At 48.0% G+C, this 21,432-nt stretch overlaps 1 protein-coding gene across 1 annotated transcript in view; it reads right to left on the minus strand.

The window, feature by feature from the left end:
* The window catches only part of GEMIN2 (gem nuclear organelle associated protein 2), a 106,075-nt gene that overhangs the window by 32,332 nt on the left and 52,311 nt on the right, over nucleotides 1-21,432 (minus strand). Inside the window, exons 2-4 of the mRNA XM_075330784.1 lie at nucleotides 18,746-18,830; nucleotides 13,686-13,775; nucleotides 902-961 (exon numbers count right to left, since the gene is read on the minus strand). Of these exons, the coding sequence (XP_075186899.1) occupies nucleotides 902-961; nucleotides 13,686-13,775; nucleotides 18,746-18,830 (235 nt within the window). The remainder of the gene's footprint in view (nucleotides 1-901; nucleotides 962-13,685; nucleotides 13,776-18,745; nucleotides 18,831-21,432) is intronic.

Genomic DNA, 21,432 nt, shown 5'->3' on the forward strand with positions numbered 1-21,432 from the left:
TTGGGTCATGCGCAGTATGAAGCCGGGTGTATGCATCCTGGCTTCAAACTGAAGTAGTCGCATGACTGAACCTCCAGGGTCATATGCACTGAGCCGAAATCCAGCTTCAGACGCGATGGTAGGAGAGAGGTGACATCATCCTGTGACACTGCACATTCATTAGCATGATGGCACCCACAGGGGAGTACTAACATGCTAATGGGGCTGACTGGCAAGGGAAGCAACGCCCAGGGGACTAGTCCCCTCGCTCATTTGCATATGATAAAAGATGTTTAGAAATACTTTATCTATAGATCCCTTTATCTATGCTGGTGTATACAGGGACGGTTAGGCAGGGATTAGCAATATGCACAGAACTGCTCGGGGTCCGGGGGCATATTATACCTGACAGGTTCCCTTTAAGCCGCAATGCTCCCCTGGGAAATATTCAAATTGTCTGTGTAGGGAGGAAGAAGACGACCTCTGGTGCCACCTATTGGAAGTAAGAATCTTGAAAGACAAAAATGGCCCTTTTACGAGTCTGGTCGTATGACTTGGAATTTATGCCAGATCAGAACCACAATTTGCAGACACAGTGTTTCGGGATGGTTGTCCCTCTTCATCGTTAACGGTGTAAGGCACATGCTCCTAGTCCTAACTGAGGCAGTGCAGGGGGTTAGACTTAGTGAATGGTGGCGCCCAAGAAATAAGTGATGACCGTGTATAGTGTGACAGATGCTTAAGTGATAAAGGTCCAATCAATGCAGAACGTGTAATAAGCCAGTGTAGAAACAAACCCTTCCAAGTTGCCGTCTATCGGCAGTGCGCTATTAGGTCTCCTGCAGATGTGACTGGCGCCATTACTACACGGGGCGGCTTATTAACAAGAGTGCCAAAGTAATATAGCCGGGAATACACTCACCATCAGTACATTGCTGTCGAGGGGTTGTGATTTCCAATGGCTCCGGTGCTTGTTCAGACTCTAAATAAAACATGAATGTGAAATGTTACACACCGACACTGACAACATATACACCAAGGAAACGGGCAGATGATGGCGCCATTGTACTAACTGTATACAGATACGGGGGGTCTAGATGCCCAGACTGGGGGAGAGGCGGCTGTCCAACTCAAGAGATTCATCTTCTGACCTACAATTACTCTGGGAAAAGTTTTCGTGTTGAACGTTTTCAGTGTCCACGCCATGAAAGACCACCCATTAAAGGGTGTAGCCAAAAATCGGAAAGGTTTTACAATTTCTGGGTTTTGGTAATAACTACTGATTTTTCTGAGATTGTAAAGCCTTGGCTTGATTATAATGGCAGGACAAAGTCCTCTGAAAACCCGAGGCCGGGCACCCGAGGCGGGACACCAGAGGCGGGGGACCCGAGGCCAGACACCCGAGGCGGGACAGGCAGGGCACCCGGGGCAGGGCACCTGAGGCAATCTAATCTTACTTCAAACATTACTGTCCATTCAGGCAACTTCTCAGAAGAAGCTACAAGCAGAAGTGGTGCCGACTGCACAGCCTCATTGGTGGCAGGAGCGAGGACGGGGCGAGGACGGGGCTCAATCAATGCAGCAGACCACACTGCCCCCTTCTGTAGACTTGGAGTAACCACTATTTTTTTTCCTTCATATCAAAACTTTACACGGCATTTAGGCTACGATCATAGGCAGCGGTCACATTTCAGCTTTTCCCTGCAGCAGCCCTGTGACGCTGCAGACAACGATTTCACATGCAAAATCATGCGATCATCATGATCAGCTGTGCAGATTAAGCGATTGTGCAGGAAAATAATATTGTGGGGGTGCACTTTTTTTTTGCAATTTCACTGTATCTGAAATGTATTTTCCCCATTTTCCAGTACAATATGGTGAGAATTAATGGCGTCATTCAAAACTACAACTCGTCCCGCAAAAAAAGCCCTTATATGCTATATTGATGGAAAAATAAAAATAAGTTATGGGTAATGGGAAAGAAGGGAATTTTGTTTACTTACCGTAAATTCCTTTTCTTCTAGCTCCTATTGGGAGACCCAGACAATTGGGTGTATAGCTTCTGCCTCCGGAGGCCACACAAAGTATTACACTTTAAAAGTGTAACCCCTCCCCTCTGCCTATACACCCTCCCGTGCATCACGGGCTCCTCAGTTTTGGTGCAAAAGCAGGAAGGAGGTAAACTTATAAATTGGTCTAAGGTAAATTCAATCCGAAGGATGTTCGGAGAACTGAAAACCATGAACCAAAAGAACAATTCAACATGAACAACATGTGTACACAAAAGAACAACCAGCCCGAAGGGAACAGGGGCGGGTGCTGGGTCTCCCAATAGGAGCTAGAGGAAAAGGAATTTACGGTAAGTAAACAAAATTCCCTTCTTCTTTGTCGCTCCATTGGGAGACCCAGACAATTGGGACGTCCAAAAGCAGTCCCTGGGTGGGTAAAAGAATACCTCGATAAAAAGAGCCGAAACGACCCCCTCTTACAGGTCGGCAACCGCCGCCTGAAGGACTCGCCTACCTAGACTGGCGTCTGCCGAAGCATAGGTATGCACCTGATAGTGTTTCGTGAAAGTGTGCAGACTAGACCAGGTAGCTGCCTGACACACCTGCTGAGCCGTAGCCCGGTGCCGCAATGCCCAGGACGCACCCAGGGCTCTGGTAGAATGGGCTTTCAGCCCCGAAGGAAGCGGAAGCCCAGAAAAACGGTAGGCTTCAAGAATCGGTTCCTTGATCCACCGAGCCAAGGTTGACTTGGAAGCCTGCGAACCCTTACGCTGGCCAGCGACAAGGACAAAGAGCGCATCTGAACGGCGCAGGGGCGCCGTGCGAGACACGTAGAACCGGAGTGCTCTCACTAGATCTAATGAGTGCAAATCCTTTTCACATTGGTGAATTGGATTAGGGCAAAAAGAAGGTAAGGAGATATCCTGATTGAGATGAAAAGGAGATACCACCTTAGGGAGAAATTCCGGAACAGGACGCAGAACCACCTTATCCTGGTGAAAAACCAGGAAGGGGGCTTTGCATGACAGCGCTGCAAGCTCCGACACTCTTCGGAGTGATGTAACTGCCACTAGAAATGCCACCTTCTGCGAAAGACGTGATAAAGAGATATCCCGCAGCGGCTCGAAAGGTGGTTTCTGAAGAGCCGTTAGCACCCTGTTAAGATCCCAGGGTTCCAGCGGACGCTTGTAAGGTGGGACTATGTGGCAAACTCCCTGCAGGAACGTGCGGACCTGCGGAAGCCTGGCCAGGCGCTTTTGAAAAAATACGGAGAGCGCCGATACTTGTCCCTTGAGAGAGAGCCGAGGGACAAACCCTTGTCCATTCCGGATTGAAGGAATGAAAGAAAAGTGGGTAAGGCAAAAGGCCAGGGAGTAAAACCATTATCAGAGCACCAGGATAAGAAGATCCTCCAAGACCTGTAATAGATCTTGGCGGACGTTTGTTTCCTGGCCTGTCTCATAGTGGCAATGACATCCTGAGATAACCCTGAAGACGCTAGGAGCTAGGACTCAATGGCCACACAGTCAGGTTGAGGGCCGCAGAATTCAGATGGAAAAACGGCCCTTGTGACAGCAAGTCTGGGCGGTCTGGAAGCGCCCACGGTTGACCCACCGTGAGATGCCACAGATCCGGGTACCACGACCGCCTCGGCCAATCTGGAGCGATGACTTCCTGGAAGGCATGACGACTGCGCGTGCCGCCCTGGTGGTTGATGTATGCGATGGCAGTGGCGTTGTCCGACTGTATACGGATCTGTCTGCCCTCCAGCCACCGATGGAAAGCCAATAGGGCTAGATACACTACCCTTATCTCCAGAACATTGATCTGAAGGGAAGACTCTACCGGAGTCCAGGTTCCCTGAGCCCTGTGGTGGAGGAAAACCGCTCCCCACCCTGACAGGCTCGCGTCCGTGGTGACCACAGCCCAGGTTGGGGGTAGGAAGGATTTTCCTTGCGATAGAGAATTGGGAAGGAGCCACCACTGAAGAGACGTCTTGGTTGCAAGGGGAAGAGAGACGTTCCTGTCGAGGGAAGTCGACCTCCTGTCCCATTTGCGGAGAATGTCCCATTGGAGTGGCCGCAGATGGAATTGCGCGAAGGGCACTGCCTCCATCGCTGCCACCATCTTCCCCAGGAAGTGCATGAGGCGCCTCAAGGGGTGTGACTGACCCCGAAGAAGAGATTGCACCCCTGCCTGCAGAGAAAGCTGTTTGTCCAGCGGTAGCTTGACTACCGCTGACTGTATGAAACTCCATCCCGAGGTAAGTCAGTGATTGGGTCGGTGTCAACTTGGATTTTGGGAAGTTGATGATCCACCCGAACTGCTGGAGAGTCGCCAGAGCAACGGTAAGGCTGTGTTGACACGCCACCTGAGAAGGTGCCCTGACTAGGAGATCGTCTAAGTAGGGAATCACCGAGTGGCCCTGAGAGTGTAGGACCGCCACAACGGATGCCATGACCTTGGTGAACACCCGTGGGGCTGTCGCCAGGCCGAAAGGCAATGCCACGAACTGAAGGTGTTCGTCCCCGATGGCGAAACGCAAGAAGCGTTGATGTTCGGGTGCGATCGCCACATGGAGATAAGCATCCTTGATGTCGATCGATGCTAGGAAGTCTCCTTGTGACATCGATGCGATGACCGAGCGGAGAGATTCCATCCGAAACCGTCTGGTGCTCACATGTCTGTTGAGTAGTTTGAGGTCCAGAACGGGACGGAATGATCCGTCCTTCTTTGGCACCACGAACAAGTTGGAGTAACAGCCGCGACCATGTTCCTGAGGGGGAACGGGGATCACAACTCCTTGTCTTCAGAGCGTCCACTGCCTGAAAAAGTGCGTCGGCCCGAGCGGGGGGCGGAGAGGTTCTGAAGAAACGAGTCGGGGGACGAGAGCTGAACTCTATCCTGTAACCGTGAGACAGAATGTCTCTCACCTATCGGTCTTGAACATGTGGCCACCAGGCGTCGCAAAAGCGGGAGAGCCTGCCACCGACCGAGGATGCGGTTCGGGGATGCCGAGAGTCATGAAGAGGCTGCCTTGGAGGCATTGCCTCCGGCGGCTTTTTGGGGGCGTGACTTAGACCGCCACGCATAGGAGTTCCTCTGGCCTTTCTCCGGCCTGCTGGATGAAGAGGATTGGGACTTGGCGGAGGGACGAAAGGACCGAAACCTCGATTGTATTTTCCGTTGCTGAGGTCTCTTCGGTTTGGACTGGGGTAAGGAGGAGTCCTTTCCCTTGGATTCCTTAATAATCTCATCCAATCGTTCGCCAAACAATCGGTCGCTAGAAAACGGCAAACCGGTTAAGAACCTCTTGGAAGCCGAGTCTGCCTTCCATTCGCGCAGCCACATGGCCCTGCGGACTGCCACAGAATTAGCGGATGCCACCGCTGCACAGCTAGCAGAGTCTAGGACTGCGTTCATGGCGTAGGAAGAAAAAGCTGACGCCTGAGAAGTCAAAGACGCAACCTGCGGAGCAGAATTACGTGTGACCGCATTAATCTCAGCCAGACAAGCTGAGATAGCTTGGAGTGCCCACACGGCTGCAAAAGCCGGGGCAAAAGACGCGCCCGTGGCTTCATAGATGGATTTCACCAGGAGCTCTATCTGCCTGTCAGTGGCATCTTTTAGCGATGAGCCATCTGCAACCGATACCACAGATCTAGCCGCCAATCTAGAGACTGGAGGATCCACCTTGGGACATTGAGCCCAACCCTTAACTACGTCAGAGGGGAAGGGGTAACGTGTGTCGGTAAGGCGCTTAGTAAAGCGCTTGTCCGGAACCGCTCTGGGCTTCTGGACAGCATCTCTGAAGTTAGAGTGATCGAAAAACGCACTCCGTGTACGTTTAGGGAACCGAAACTGGTGTTTCTCCTGCTGAGAAGACGACTCCTCTACAGGTGGAGGCGGGGGAGATAGATCTAACACCTGGTTGATGGACGAGATAAGATCATTTACTAAGGCGTCCCCTTCAGGTGTATCAAGATTGAGAGCAACATCACGGTCAGAGCCCTAAGCTGCGACGTCCGCCTCGTCCTCCAGAGAGTCCTCAAGCTGGGAACCCGAGCAGCGTGAAGAAGTCGGGGAAGATTCCCAGCGAGCCCGCTTAGCCGGTCTGGGACTGTGGTCCGGGCAGGAGTCCTCCACGTGAGACCTAGGGCCCCCCCTGGGAGAGTGCTGCGGCGCGGACCGAAAGGGGCCTGGAGGCGACGATCCAACAGGGCCAAGGGGCCTGTGTAAGGACCGGTCTGGACTGCAAAGCTTCTAGCAGCTTGGCAGACCATTTGTCCATAGACTGAGCCATGGATTGTGAAAGTGACTCAGAGTTTCTCAGCAAAAACAGCAAACTCTGTCCCTGCCGCCTGGACAGGGGGAGCAGGGGGGTCTACATGAGCCGAGGGGCCCACTAGTGACCGAGGCTCCGGCTGAGCAAGCAAAACAGGGGTCGAGCATTGCTCACAGTGAGGGTAGGTGGAACCCGCAGGTAACATTGCCTCACAAGAGGTACAGGTCGCAAAAAAACCCTGTGCCTTAGCACCCTTGCTCCTTGTGGACGACATGCTGTTGTCTCCTAGGAGAGTGATCACTGAGGGTATATGGGAAAGGGTATACAGCCCGACCGAACAGAAATATATGTATAGAATACGTATCTATTCCGGCACCCTAAGGGGACCAGCACTGGGTGACCGGTGTGGCTTACCGACCTCTAAAAAGCGGAGTGTGTGTCCTCCAGATTCTCTGCCTTAGGTCTCCCAGAGTTGCAGAGCACTTTTCTGATAATCCTCCACCGGCAGAATGCCAAAAAAAAAATTGGCTGCCGGAGCTCTCTGGGGAGGAGTGGAGCCGTGGGCGGCGCTAGGAAAGTGCGGGAATCTGGGGTCCCCACAGTGATCAGTGAGGGGGGAGGAAACATACAGGATGCTCCGGCCCTCACATCCGACGTCAGGTCGGCAGTCCCGCCCTTACCCCTGACAGGCAGGCCCGGGGGCGGGAGTTTTGCTACTAGGCCGCGCTGAAGCCGGGGACTAAATTTAAGACCGCGGCCGACAAGCAGGCGCGGTCGGCGCGGAAGTCCGCCGGTCTTCACAAATCAGCAGCTGCTGCAGCGTCCGGGAAGAAGGCGCTCCATGCACAGTCCCCATGGGGACACAGAGTACCTTAGAGATGCAGGGCCCGGTCCCTGAGGTTGAATAGACTCCTGTCCGGCAGATTCCCACAGGGGCTGCGGAGGGACCACGGTCCCAGTAAATGGATGACCGGTCAGGATCCCACTTCTCCCAGAGCCGCTAAGGGATGGTGAAGGAAACTGCATGAGGCTCCGGCCTTTGTACCCGCAATGGGTACCTCAACCTTAACAGCACCGCCGACGTAGTGGGGTGAGAAGGGAACATGCCGGGGGCCCCGTGGGGGCCCTCTTTTCTTCCAACCGATATAACTAATATGAGAATGCATGAGTGGATGTGTGCCTCCTTCCACACAAAGCATAAAACTGAGGAGCCCGTGATGCACGGGAGGGTGTATAGGCAGAGGGGAGGGGTTACACTTTTAAAGTGTAATACTTTGTGTGGCCTCCGGAGGCAGACGCTATACACCCAATTGTCTGGGTCTCCCAATGGAGCGACAAAGAAATGGCTATGTCGTGAAGGGGTTAAGAAATTCTGACCAAAATCACTGATAAAATTCAGTCAGTTTTTCTCATACATGAAAAAAATAAATAAATAAATACTCACGTGTGAATGAGGCCTAACTGTGGACCATGAACATTCTCAGAGACCTTTCAACCAGTCAATGCAATTTTGCAGATGTGGGACAACAAAAAAGTTCTATACATTCTATACAAAGAAATGGCGGTCGGAGTCGGCGTATGCACAGATCAGAGCTTGAGCCGAGAGCTCCCTCTGTGCTAGCGAAGACTCTGGGCGCCATTATTTGAAGTCATTACCGCTGACATCTTTAGAATCAGAGAGCAATAGAGAAGGGTGTTCAATTGCCGCGCCAACAGATCACTCATTCAGATGATGAAGACCAATGTCACTTTATTTTCATACAGGTCTACGCGTTTCTGGAGCACCTGCTCCCTTCCTCAGGACCATCAGGTTAAAAATAACATCAAATCTGTTCCACAGAGATCAGACACATCATAAGTAGTGAAAATGACATCATAGGGACCACCCCCTTCAGAAAAAAACGGCGGGAAAAGGCCTTTTCCCGCCGTTTTTTTCTGAAGGGGGTGGTCCCTATGATGTCATTTTCACTACTTACGATGTGTCTGATCTCTGTGGAACAGATTTGATGTTATTTTTAACCTGATGGTCCTGAGGAAGGGAGCAGGTGCTCCAGAAACGCGTAGACCTGTATGAAAATAAAGTGACATTGGTCTTCATCATCTGAATGAGTGATCTGTTGGCGCGGCAATTGAACACCCTTCTCTATTGCTCTCTGATGTCTGCCACTGGGTGGCTGCAGCCGTGGATCTTGTTTTACATGCACTTATAGTAGTTGTGACTGTCACAACTACATCAGGTGAGTGAGTTTACTCCCCCTTCCCCACCCCACATATATCGGGGTAAGACCCTATTTGCGCTTTTTTGTCCACAGCCTCCTTCTATACTCGACATCTTTAGAATGACACACGCCCGCTGCACAGAGCCTCGCTGCCCGCCACACAGCATTGCCCGGCCTCCTGTGACCCCTCTCCACCACCCCCCGGTAAGCTACATTCACATTTTAAGTCACACCTCACATGTTCCTCCCAAATTTTTGGGCGGAAAAGTGTCTCTTATCTGAATAATCCGATATTTTTTCTATAACAATTTTTTGGCCCATCCCTAAAGCTCCACAACCACCACATACACAATAGATAGATCGCTATCAGACCACGGGGCAGACCGGGAGTGTAGAAGACATGCGGAGGCAGGAAACACTCAGGGGCTTCTGAATGCAGCGGTGGAGGTGGGTTTATCATCACTTTGCACATGCAGTGATGGAGATGGCAGGGTAATGGTGTGAGCCCTGACATCGGCCTCTGCACAGCACAGTAGTCAGAGGACAAGCTCCTCAGCACCAGAGATGGGCGGACCCGTGGAAGTTCTGCTTCTCCAGGTGACCTTTTTTTAAGGTCTGGTTTTGCAGCCGGACGTGACCTGAACTTTATTTGAAGTCACTGATTGGCAGTTCGTGTCTCCACCCACATGCGGCCAGCCATAAACCGAGCGTTTCCAGGGGAGGGTGGGCAGAGTATTATCCTTTTTTTTTGGCACACTACATCCGATCACGCTGTTGTTATTCCCAATGCGAGCCGTTCACAAACGGCAAGAGGCTCGCACTGGGCTGAGCACCGAGCGTACCCAAGCACCGAGCGTACCCAAGCACCGAGAGCACCCATGCTCATGTGAGTGGTTTGCATTTGTAAAGCAGCCGAACTCTGGTTTTCTTGGAAAAGTCTGAGATCATACTGAACTTCAAGTTTGTTCTCATGAATGGATTTTTTGCCGCAAATCCTTTACAATTGCGTTGTCAGTTCAATGCATTTCCAATAGAATCGTGGCAAGATGCGGTCACATGCGGTTGCGTGCGTCATACACTGGATCCGTTGTTTTGCAGTTTTTTATCTTGTTTCAAAACTGCTACTTGTAGCGTTTTTGACCTCGGACAAAATACGTCATCTCAATGGATCCGATGCATTGCAGCGCTAGCGGCAATGCATTTCAATGAGCACCAGATCCTGTTCTACCAGAAGTCATCGCATTCTGATAGGCAGGATCCTGTTGTCTGTACTGAGCATGCCCAGAATGTAGTTCTTCCTCCCCCGTGCTTTCTGATATAGTGGAGCTGCATCAGTTGAAGAAGGCAGAAGAAAGAAGACAGAAGACCAGGATCGTGGAGGGGTGAGAGGGAGTAATAAAGATGGAGTCCCTAAGGGTGTCTTTGTATTTATTTCTAATAAAGTATTTTTTCTCTGTGTGGTGTTTTTTTTAACCCTTTATTGGAGATTCTTAATGGCCATGAACCGGCCATTGGCCGGACATTAAGCCTGGCTTGTTCAACTTGGCCTGACATTAAGTATCTCGAGCTTTATACCAGCTGGTAAAACAAAGCTTATTACCCAGTGTGCTACCCCGCACAAGGGCTGCTGGAAGAGTTGGATACAGTGCCAGAAGATGGTGCTTCTATGAAAGCGCCATTTTCTGGGGTGGCTGCGGACTGCAATTCGCAGCGAGAGGGGGGCCCAGAAAGTTTGGTCCACCCTGCGCTGCGGATTCCAATCCCCAGCTGCCTAGTTGTACCAGGATGGACACAATAATTGTGCGAAGCCCATGTCGGTTTTTTTTTTCATGAAATTCATGAAATAATTAAAAAAAGGGCTTCCCTATATTTTTGGTTCCCAGCCAGGTAAAAATAGGCAGCTGGGGGTTGGGGGCAGCCCGTACGTGCCCGCTGTATATGGCTAGCATATGAAAATATGGCGAAACCCACGTAATTTTTATTTAGTTTTCAAGCAAAATAAAAAATTCAAACAAAAAAAAAAAAAAAGGATTCCATGGATTTTTCATTGCCAGTGAAGGTAACAGTAAGCAGTGGGGGTTAGCAGCCAGTAGCTGCTTGGGTTACCCTTAGCAATAGAAAATGCAGCGGGAGCCCATGCATTTTTTTTTATCCCTAGCCCTAGGGAGCTGATCTGAACTCAGTTGAACTCCAGGCGTAACACTCTGCGATGGATGCAGGGGGTACAGAACAAGTAATCGTCTGACACTGGAGTCAGCTGATCTGATTACTTGTTCTGCTGTTTATGAGGTCAGGAGTTCAGATCAGCGACTCCAGTGCCGGCTTAACTCAGCTGAATTCCAGAGTCCGCACATGCTGTGATGGATGCAGGGGGACACGTAACAAGTAATCCGCCGGCACTGGAATCAGCTGATCTGAACTCAGCTGAACTCCTGACCCCCACAGCCCGCACACGGTCACACGTGATCAGCAGCAGCCAGTGACTGCTGTTAACCTGCATCCAAAGCAGCGTGTGCGGCCTGTGAGATCAGGAGTTCAGCTGACTAGTGCCGGCCGAAAAAATTCTGCATTCATCGCAGCAGCCATAAAAAGTAGAAGTATCCGGTAAAATAACGTACCGGTGAATTGCGGTAACATGCGTTGCATTTCGAATGCACAGGATCCGGTCAAATGCGGTTTGTGGTATTTTACATAAAGACAAAAAAACGCTGATGTGAAAGCAGCCTTAGGCTATGTGCACACAGTGCGTTTTTCTCGGCGTTTTTGCGCATTTTTCGGGTGCGTTTTTGGCCTCAAAACTGCATGACTTTGCTTCCCCAGCAAAGTCTATGAGTTTTCATTTTTGCTGTCCCCACACAGCGGTTTTTTTCAGCTGCGTTTTTGTGGTGACCACAAAAGCGCAGCATGTCAATTATTCCCGCGTTTTTCACTGCGCTTTTCATCCATTGAGTTCAATGGGATGTTGAAAGACGCAATGAGAAACGCAAATAGCTGCGTTTTGGTGCGTTTCTAAGACCAAAAACGCAGCTATAAAACGCAGGAGGTGGGTAGTAAAGTGACGTGTACAGGAAGAGGATTCCTTCTGTCAGTAAAGACAGAAGCGTGAATCCTCCCGGTACCGTCACCGTCGCTTCCATCTCCCGTCCTGTGCATGTATGCTGCCGTGCGGCGCCATGTCTGGGCGGGAGGTGGAAGCGGCTGCGAAAACAAAAGTTAACAGTAGAAAGAAAAAAAAAAAAAGTTATACTCACCTGTCTGCAGCCTCCCGGTGCCATGCCCACTCCCATCTCCTCTCACGGTATCGCCGCTCCGGCTGTGTGCAGACGGCCGGGCAGTACGATAGATGCAGGACCTGGAGATGGATCACCTGATGCAGTCACCTGACGCATCAGGTGATCGTAAGTATCGCGGTGATGCGGGCGCCCGGCCGGTATCAGCGGATGCGTCAGGAGACTTCATCCCTGATTACCGGCAGCTGCTGCAGCGATCGGACAGGATCAGACTCCCGCCCCATCGCTGCAGGAGCTGCCGGTAATCAGCACATAAGTGAGTATTATTTATTTTTTTTGCACTGATGCATCAGCTGATTGTATAATCGGCTTTTATACAATCAGCTGATGTGTGATGGGATTCAGGCACTTGATCCTGACACATCATCTGATCGCTTTGCCTTCCAGCAAACCGATCAGATGATATTGGATCCGGATTGGACGGCGCGGGACCCTGACCCAGGATTACTGCGGAGGGGGGGGTTCTTTATTTCAATAAAGATGGAGTCACTAATTGTGTTGTGTTTTATTTCTAATAAAAATATTTTTCTGTGTGTTGTGTTTTTTTTTATCTTTACTAGAAATTCATGGTGGCCATGTCTAATATTGGCGTGACACCATGAATTTCGGGCTTAGGGCTAGCTGATAATATACAGCTAGCCCTAACTCCATTATTACCTAGCTAGCCACCCGGCTTCAGGGCAGCTGGAAGAGTTGGATACAGCGCCAGAAGATGGCGCTTCTATGAAAGCGCCATTTTCTGGGGTGGCTGCGAGACTGCAATTCACAGCGGGGGTGCCCAGAAAGCATGGGTACCCTGCACTGTGGATTCCAATCCCCAGCTGCCTAGTTGTACCCGGCTGGACTCAAAAATTGGGCGAAGCTCACGTCATTTTTTTTTAAAATTATTTCATGAAATTCATGAAATAATTTAAAAAAAAAAGGGCTTCCCTATATTTTTGGTTCCCAGCCGGGTACAAATAGGCAGCTGGGTGTTGGGGGCAGCCCGTACCTGCCTGCTGTACCCGGCTAGCATACAAAAATATGGCGAAGCCCACGTCATTTTTTTTGTTTGGGGGGGCAAAGAAATCCTGCATACAGTCCTGGAAGGAGGATGCTGAGCCTTGTAGTTCAACTGCTGCTGTCTGCTCTCCTGCATACACTATTGGATGGAGGATGCTGAGCCTTGTAGTTCTGCAGCTGTCTGCTCTTCTGCATACACTAGTGGAGAATGAAGAACACATTGAAGAAGGAAATGACATCAGACCTTTTTTTTTTGTTCACTGATAAAAAACGCATAAGGACGCAGTGAGCAAAAACGCAGCAAAAAAACACACCAAATCGCGGCAAAACGCGTGCGTTTTTTGCCGCGTTTTTTCGACGTAGGTGCGTTTTTGTGCGTTTTTAGCGGCCAAAAACGCACAAAAACGCAGCGTCAAAAAAATGCAGTGTGTGCACGTACCCTTAGATGACAGGTATAGTGGCCAGTAACGCTAACACCAGGGGGCGCCATATTAAACAGTAAAGGTACCTATCTTTTAAATTGCATATTTTAGATACATTGAAATTACAAAAATATTCATATACAAGATGTCTACAGCGCTAGCAATACGTGGTAACGTGGCACAGGCCATTTAATGCCGTGTGATTATGGAATAATGACAAATAAGTGTTTGCAGAAGTTAGTTCTCGTCCTGTGCTGTTCCTCCAGGCGTTTACAGATTATAGATTATCAGATTAAGCTTTAGATTGCGAGAGAGCACATGAACAATATCAGTATTTGTAGCATATCATGACTTGTATCCAGTACTTGTGTTGCCAGTTTCCCCTCGCAGGCTGCATTTTACCTTCCCCGTGTATAAAATCTTCCCACATTCTATAACCGGGAAGACGTCTCCTTCCAGGATTGCTGGACGCCGCTTACCTGCCGCACAGCCGAGAACTGAGACACCTGCTGCTGCTGCCATCGGAGGCTTGGGCAATATCCCTCCGGAGCCGGCTGGCATCCAGACAGCTGACAAAAGGAAAAGCGCAATATTAAGAAGGTGAAATTCCACTAAACCTCTATACATTAGGCCGAAAAACAAGAGTTTTACAAAGATATCTGTTATATGCTACATATTTACTTAGGTTGAAAAAGCCCCCGTCCATCCAGGTCACCTTCCTCCACCAGTGCTACATTCTGTCACTAAGTCATTTATAACCCACAATGTTGTGCACTGAGGAAATCATCCGCCCTGATATAAAGCTGTTCTAGTATCTGCCATCACTACCTCTTGTGGTCGGCATCCCACAGTCTGACCGCTCTAACTGTAAAGAACCCTTTCCTATTTAGCTGCCGGAATCGCTTTTCTTCCACTCGCAGTGAGTGCCCCCTGGTCCTTAGTACTGTCTTTGGAAGAAATAAGTCATGTGCCAGTCCTTTATATTGACCACGCATGTATTTATACATATAAATGAGATCTCCTCTGAGACGGCTTTTTTCTAAGCTAAACATATTTAACTTTTTCAACCTCTCATCATACGGGCGGCCTCCATCCCTCTCATCATACGGGCGGCCTCCATCCCTCTCATCATACGGGCAGCCTCCATTCCTCATCATACGGGCGGCCTCCATTGCTCATCATACGGGCGGCCTCCATCGCTCATCATACGGGCGGCCTCCATCGCTCATCATACGGGCGGCCTCCATCGCTCATCATACGGGCGGCCTCCATCCCTCATCATACGGGCGGCCTCCATCCCTCATCATACGGGCGGCCTCCATTCCTCATCATACGGGCGGCCTCCATTCCTCATCATACGGGCGGCCTCCATTCCTCATCATACGGGCGGCCTCCATTCCTCATCATACGGGCGGCCTCCATTCCTCATCATACGGGCGGCCTCCATTCCTCATCATACGGGCAGCCTCCATTCCTCATCATACGGGCGGCCTCCATTCCTCATCATACGGGCGGCCTCCATTCCTCTTATCATACGGGCAGCCTCCATTCCTCTCATCATACGGGCAGCCTCCATTACTCATCATATGGAAGGCCTCCATTCCTTGTAGTAGTCTAGTTGCCGCCTTTGAACTGACTCTAACTTCTCAATGTCCTTGTTAAAATGTGGAGCCCAAAACTGGATCCCGTATTCCAGATGTGATCTTACAAGTGATTTATAGAGGGGTAACAATACGTTGGGATCACGGGATCTAATCTCTCTTTTTATACACCCTAGAATCTTGTTTGCTTTAGCAGCTGCTGCTTGACATTGAGTGCTGCTGCTCAGCTTATTTGTAATGAGAATACCCAAGTCCTTCTCCTGTTCTGTAGTCCCGAGTTTACTTCCATTTAATGTGTACGCAGTTATAGGATTACTCCGTCCTAGGTGCATTACTTTACATTTATCAACATTAAATCTCATTTGCCAAGTATCTGCCCATTCTGACATCTTATCCAGATCTTTTTGTAATATTGTACTATCAAGGTCAGTTTTTAAAATCCTACATAGTTTGGTGAACTTAAAGTTTGCAAATAGTGATGTAGCTCTAGGACCATTATAATGAATGCTCTACCCAGCACTGAGACGACTGCTGCAGTCAGATCTGGTCGGGATGCAAGACAACTGAGCAAAAAAAATAAAAATAAATAAAGAGTGTGAGGAGATATAAGACCTTTCCAGTTTTAGGTCAGTTATGATTACCGAGAGAGCGAGAGTGAGAGCGAGAGACAGAGAGAGAGAAAAAGAGAAAGAGAGCTTTATAACCAGTTTGGCAGTAGCTTCGGGTCATTGTCCATTTGGAAGATCCATTTTCGCCCAAGCTTTAAGTTCCTGGCTGATGTCTTGAGATGTTCTTCAGTATGGCCACATAATCTTCTTTCCTCATGATGCCATCTATTTTGTGAAGTGCTCCAGTCCCTCCTGCAGCAAAACAGCCACACAACATGATGCTGCCGCTCCCGTGTGTCACAGTTGAGATGGTGTTCTTAGGCTTCAAAGCTTCTCCCTTTTTCCTCCAAATGGAGCAATGGTCATTATGGCCAAACACTTCAATTTTAGTTTGGTCAGACCACAGGACATGTCTCCAAAAATTAAGCTCTTCTATCCTGTTGCACTTGTAAACATTAATCTGGCTTTTTTCTGTTTCTTTTGGAGTAATGGCTTCTTCTTGGCAGAGTGGACTTTCAGCACATATTGATACAAGTACTCGTTTCACTGTGGATAATGACACAATCTTACCAGCTTCCGCCAGCATCTTCACAAGGTCTCTTACTTTTGTTCTTGGGTTTTTATGCACGTCTGACCAAAGCACGTACATCTCTGGTACACAGAACCCGTCTCCTTCCTGAGCGGTATGATGGCCGGACATTCCCATCTTATATGTACTTGCATATAATTATTTGTATAGCTGATGAGACACCTTCAAGTATGTGGAAATTGCACCCAAGGATGAACCAGACTTGTGCAAGTCCACAATTCTCTTCCTGACATCTTGGTTGATTTCTCTCGACTTTCCCATGATGCTATATAAAGAAGCCGTGTGTTTCAGGTGTGCATTACAATACATTCACAGGTGTGTCTGTAATTAACTCAGATGTGGCCAATAAACCTATCAGAAGCTTCCAAATACAGTTAGGTCCAGAAATCTTTGGCCAGTGACACAATTTTGGCGAGTTGGGCTCTGCATGCCACCACATTGGATTTGAAATGAAACCTCTACAACAGAATTCAAGTGCAAATTGTAACGTTTAATTTGAAGGTTTGAACAAAAATATCTGATAGAAATTGTAGGAATTGTCACATTTCTTTACAAACACTCCACATTTTAGGAGGTCAAAAGTAATTTGACAAATAAACCAAACCCAAACAAAATATTTTTATTTTCAATATTTTGTTGCGAATCCTTTGGAGGCAATCACTGCCTTAAGTCTGGAACCCATGGACATCACCAAACGCTGGGTTTCCTCCTTCTTAATGCTTTGCCAGGCCTTTACAGCCGCAGCCTTCAGGTCTTGCTTGTTTGTGGGTCTTTCTGTCTTAAGTCTGGATTTGAGCAAGTGAAATGCATGCTCAATTGGGTTAAGATCTGGTGATTGACTTGGCCATTGCAGAATGTTCCACTTTTTTGCACTCATGAACTCCTGGGTAGCTTTGGCTGTATGCTTGGGGTCATTGTCCATCTGTACTATGAAGCGCCGTCCGATCAACTTTGCGGCATTTGGCTGAATCTGGGCTGAAAGTACATCCCAGTACACTTCAGAATTCATCCGGCTACTCTTGTCTGCTGTTATGTCATCAATAAACACAAGTGACCCAGTGCCATTGAAAGCCATGCATGCCCATGCCATCACGTTGCCTCCACCATGTTTTACAGAGGATGTGGTATGCCTTGTATCATGTGCCGTTCCCTTTCTTCTCCAAACTTTTTTCTTCCCATCATTCTGGTACAGGTTGATCTTGGTCTCATCTGTCCATAGAATACTTTTCCAGAACTGAGCTGGCTTCATGAGGTGTTTTTCAGCAAATTTAACTCTGGCCTGTCTATTTTTGGAATTGATGAATGGTTTGCATCTAGATGTGAACCCTTTGTATTTACTTTCATGGAGTCTTCTCTTTACTGTTGACTTAGAGACAAATACACCTACTTCACTGAGAGTGTTCTGGACTTCAGTTGATGTTGTGAACGGGTTCTTCTTCACCAAAGAAAGTATGCGGCGATCATCCACCACTGTTGTCATCTGTGGACGCCCAGGCCTTTTTGAGTTCCCAAGCTCACCAGTCAATTCCTTTTTTCTCAGAATGTACCCGACTGTTGATTTTGCTACTCCAAGCATGTCTGCTATCTCTCTGATGGATTTTTTCTTTTTTTCAGCCTCAGGATGTTCTGCTTCACCTCAATTGAGAGTTCCTTAGACCGCATGTTGTCTGGTCACAGCAACAGCTTCCAAATGCAAAACCACACACCTGTAATCAACCCCAGACCTTTTAAGTACTTCATTGATTACAGGTTAATGAGGGAGACGCCTTCAGAGTTAATTGGAGCCCTTAGAGTCCCTTGTCCAATTACTTTTGGTCCCTTGAAAAAGAGGAGGCTATGCATTACAGAGCTATGATTCCTAAACCCTTTCTCCGATTTGGATGTGAAAACTCTCATATTGCAGCTGGGAGTGCACTTTCAGCCCATATTATATATATAATTGTATTTCTGAACATGTTTTTGTAAACAGCTAAAATAACAAAACTTGTGTCACTGTCCAAATATTTCTGGACCTAACTGTACATGACTACATAATTTGGGACCGCCCATATGATAAGGCACAGTGCTCTTACTGTATAGAAACTTTTCACTGTGCAGAAAGTAATAAAAATGCCTAAAAACATTATCTCTCTCTCATTCTGCATTTGGCAAATAGAAATAGTTTTGGTTCCTAATTGACCTAAAATGGGAAAAATGTATTCTGATTTCATGTCAGATAGTGAGAAAAACCTGCAGATGTGTCTGTATAGAGAGCAGAGGGAACAACCTGCAGATGTGTCTGTATAGAGAGCAGAGGGAACAACCTGCAGATGTGTCTGTATAGAGAGCAGAGGGAAAAACCTGCAGATGTGTCTGTATAGAGAGCAGAGGGAAAAACGTGCAGATGTGTCTGTATAGAGAGTGGAGAGAAAAACCTGCAGATGTGTCTGTATAGAGAGCAGAGAGAAAAACCTGCAGATGTGTCTTTATAGAGAGTATGTAAACTTCTGGACATTTTGCCCTGATGGGATAGAGCCTCAGGCACAATGGGACTGATTCATTGCCTCCACATCCCCCATCTAATTATCCATTGCGGCAGTGTTTTCCACAGCAGATACGCAGCGCACAACACTGAGATCGGGCACCACATTCTTTACGTGACGTGCTGCGCCAATTTTGATGAATCAACCCCTGGTAATGACAACAGCAGTGCACAAATGTCTATCAATGACTGGTGGGAGATGGTAGTGACGTGTACTTACCGCTATACTGACGGTTTGCTTCTTTCTTAGCTTTTTCGGGTCAATCTGAGCAATGACCACATCTGGACATCGTGCGGCCTCAATCCTACAACCAAATACAAACAGCATTATATGCCGCAACTGCCCCGCCCCAGACCTTATCATCAGGTCTATGAGTTACATTATAAGCTGCGCACACTGCACTTCCCCAAACAGTAAGCCACGGAGATGATAAAAAAGGGGTATTTTATTTTAACCCCTTCACCCCCAGGCGATTTTCAGTTTTTTGCTCCCCTTCTTCTGAGAGACGTAACTTTCTTATTTTTGGGTTTTTTGCAGGACGATTTCCACTTTTCAATAAAACCATGAGTTTTACTATATAGTGTACTGGAAAATGGCAAAAAAAACCCCAAGTGCAGGAAAAATGGCAAAAAGTGTGATTGCATGATTGTTTTTGGGGTATGTTATTCATTTTTATATTTATTGTAGATACCAAACAAACAAAAAAAAAAAAAAAGAAGAACCGAACAAAAGGTCACAAAATAACAAGGTCTTTAACCCTAGTTTTCAATAAAATAATCATATATATTTAAGTTTTTAAAATACACAACCAGATGGCTGGAATCAAAAGGGGCGTCACAAAGAGCAGAGCCGTGTGATCCACAGAAGACGGGTACAATTTGCAAAAGATATAGTTAGGTACGAGATAAATACAAAAATATGTGCCAGAGGTACCCACCACAAAATGTGTAATATTAAAAATGTTACAAAAATAGGCTGTAAAACCAGAGTAAAGTGTCTGGTGCTAGGAGGTAATATTGTTACATGTAAACACTATATATACATCAAATTGCTTCCATAATATGTAGCAATAATGAAACCATGAAAACGTGGTAACAAAGCACTGTGCACCAAAAATGACTGACAATATGTAGTTATAAATAAAATTCATATATCAACCACATGGAGTTATAGTGTAATGAAAGGCTGCTCCACTAATCAAAGGGCACAGGCAATGACAAAATGCCATACAGAGGTGGTAGATAAGGAAAGGTAAATAAAGATAAATCATAGGTATTTACCAGAATGTAGCAGGAGCATAGAGCCAAGTATGTGACGCTCACCCCGACACGCACGTTTCGGTGCTGTCTTCTTCAGGGCGTCACATACTTGGCTCTCTGCTCCTCCTACATTCTGGTAAATACCCCCCCCCCACACAGTAAGCGCAAATAACGTCTTATCCTAAAACAATCAGCCAATGTGCTGTAAGGGTAGACTCATCTGGCATGGTTGTGTCACGAACACTGTAATGGCGTAAACACGGCTACAGTAGAACCCAGGTGGAGATGCAATTCAAATTTGGAGAGAAAAGGGTTAATAGATAATGCTGCCATAGAAAAGAGTATCCACGCAGAAGGAATGATTTTATTTGTCAACTAGCTGAAATACACGGCGTTGTCCGGGATAGTAACTGTGTGTCTCTGTATCAGTGTCTCTCTCTCTGTCTGTCTCTCTCTATTTCTGTGTGGCAGTCTGTGTCTTTGTCTCTTTCCCAGTCTGTCTTGAGCGGGCTTTACGCGCTACGAGATCGCTACAGCGATCTCGTTGGGGTCACGGATTTTGTGACGCACATCCGGCCGCTGTAGCGATCTTGTTGTGTGTGACTCCTAGGAGCGATTTTGGATCGTTGCAAAAACGTCCAAAATTGCTCCTCGATGACATGGGGGTCCATTCTCAAATATCGCTGCTGTCGCTGGGGCGAAGTTGTTCCTTGTTCCTGCGGCAGAACACCGCTACATGTGACGCCGCAGGAACGAGGAACCTCTCCTTACCTGCCACACGCCAGCAATGAGAAGGAAGGAGGTGGGCGGGATGTTCGTCCCGCTCATCTCTGCCCCTCCGCTTTGATTGGCCGGCCGCTTAGTGACATCGCGGTTACGTCGCTGTGATGCCGAACGTCCCTCCCCCCTGAGGGAGGGATTGTTCGGCAGTCACAGCGACGCCGCCGACCAGGTAAGTGCGTGTGACGCTGCCGTAGCGATAATGTTCGCTGCAGCAGCGATCACAAAATATCGGCATAACGATGGGGGGGGTGCTATCACGCTCGCCATCACTAGCATCGGCTAGCGATGTCTCAGCGTGTAAAGCCCGCTTTGGTCTGTCTCTTTTGACAGAAATGTCATTGTTCGTCTAGCGTGAACAGTTGAAATTTTCTGCGGTTGTGAACATGTGTGCATCACGATGAGTGGACCGAAACACTTGTTGTGCTCGGGGGGACATTGTGTCAAAATTTCACAACAATCGGTAGGGAACTTTCTGAGATAAGTGGATCTTTACAAATGCACGAAAGATTTTTATTTATATAGATGCATTTCAAAGCCTTATGGCTTCTTCCTCAGGACAAATCATATACAGTGGAACCTTGGTTAATGAGAACAATCCGTTCTGGGAGTGGCTTGTAAACCAAGTTACTCATCTAGCAAAGCAAGATTTCCCATAGGAAATAATGCAAGCTCAGACAATTCCTTCCACAACTTGTTACATGTCCCATCCTGGTCCCCTATTGTGTCATCACACACAAACACACACACACACACCTCACCTTCCATTCTATTGCCAGCCGCCTGGTTTGTGCAGTTCGCTCGTACAGGATGTGTATCCATTAACAATCACGACTGATGCCGGAGCTTACGCTGCCAGAGAGCTGA

The sequence above is a fragment of the Anomaloglossus baeobatrachus genome, chromosome 12, assembly GCF_048569485.1.
Source record: "Anomaloglossus baeobatrachus isolate aAnoBae1 chromosome 12, aAnoBae1.hap1, whole genome shotgun sequence".
Taxonomy (NCBI): domain Eukaryota; kingdom Metazoa; phylum Chordata; class Amphibia; order Anura; family Aromobatidae; genus Anomaloglossus; species Anomaloglossus baeobatrachus.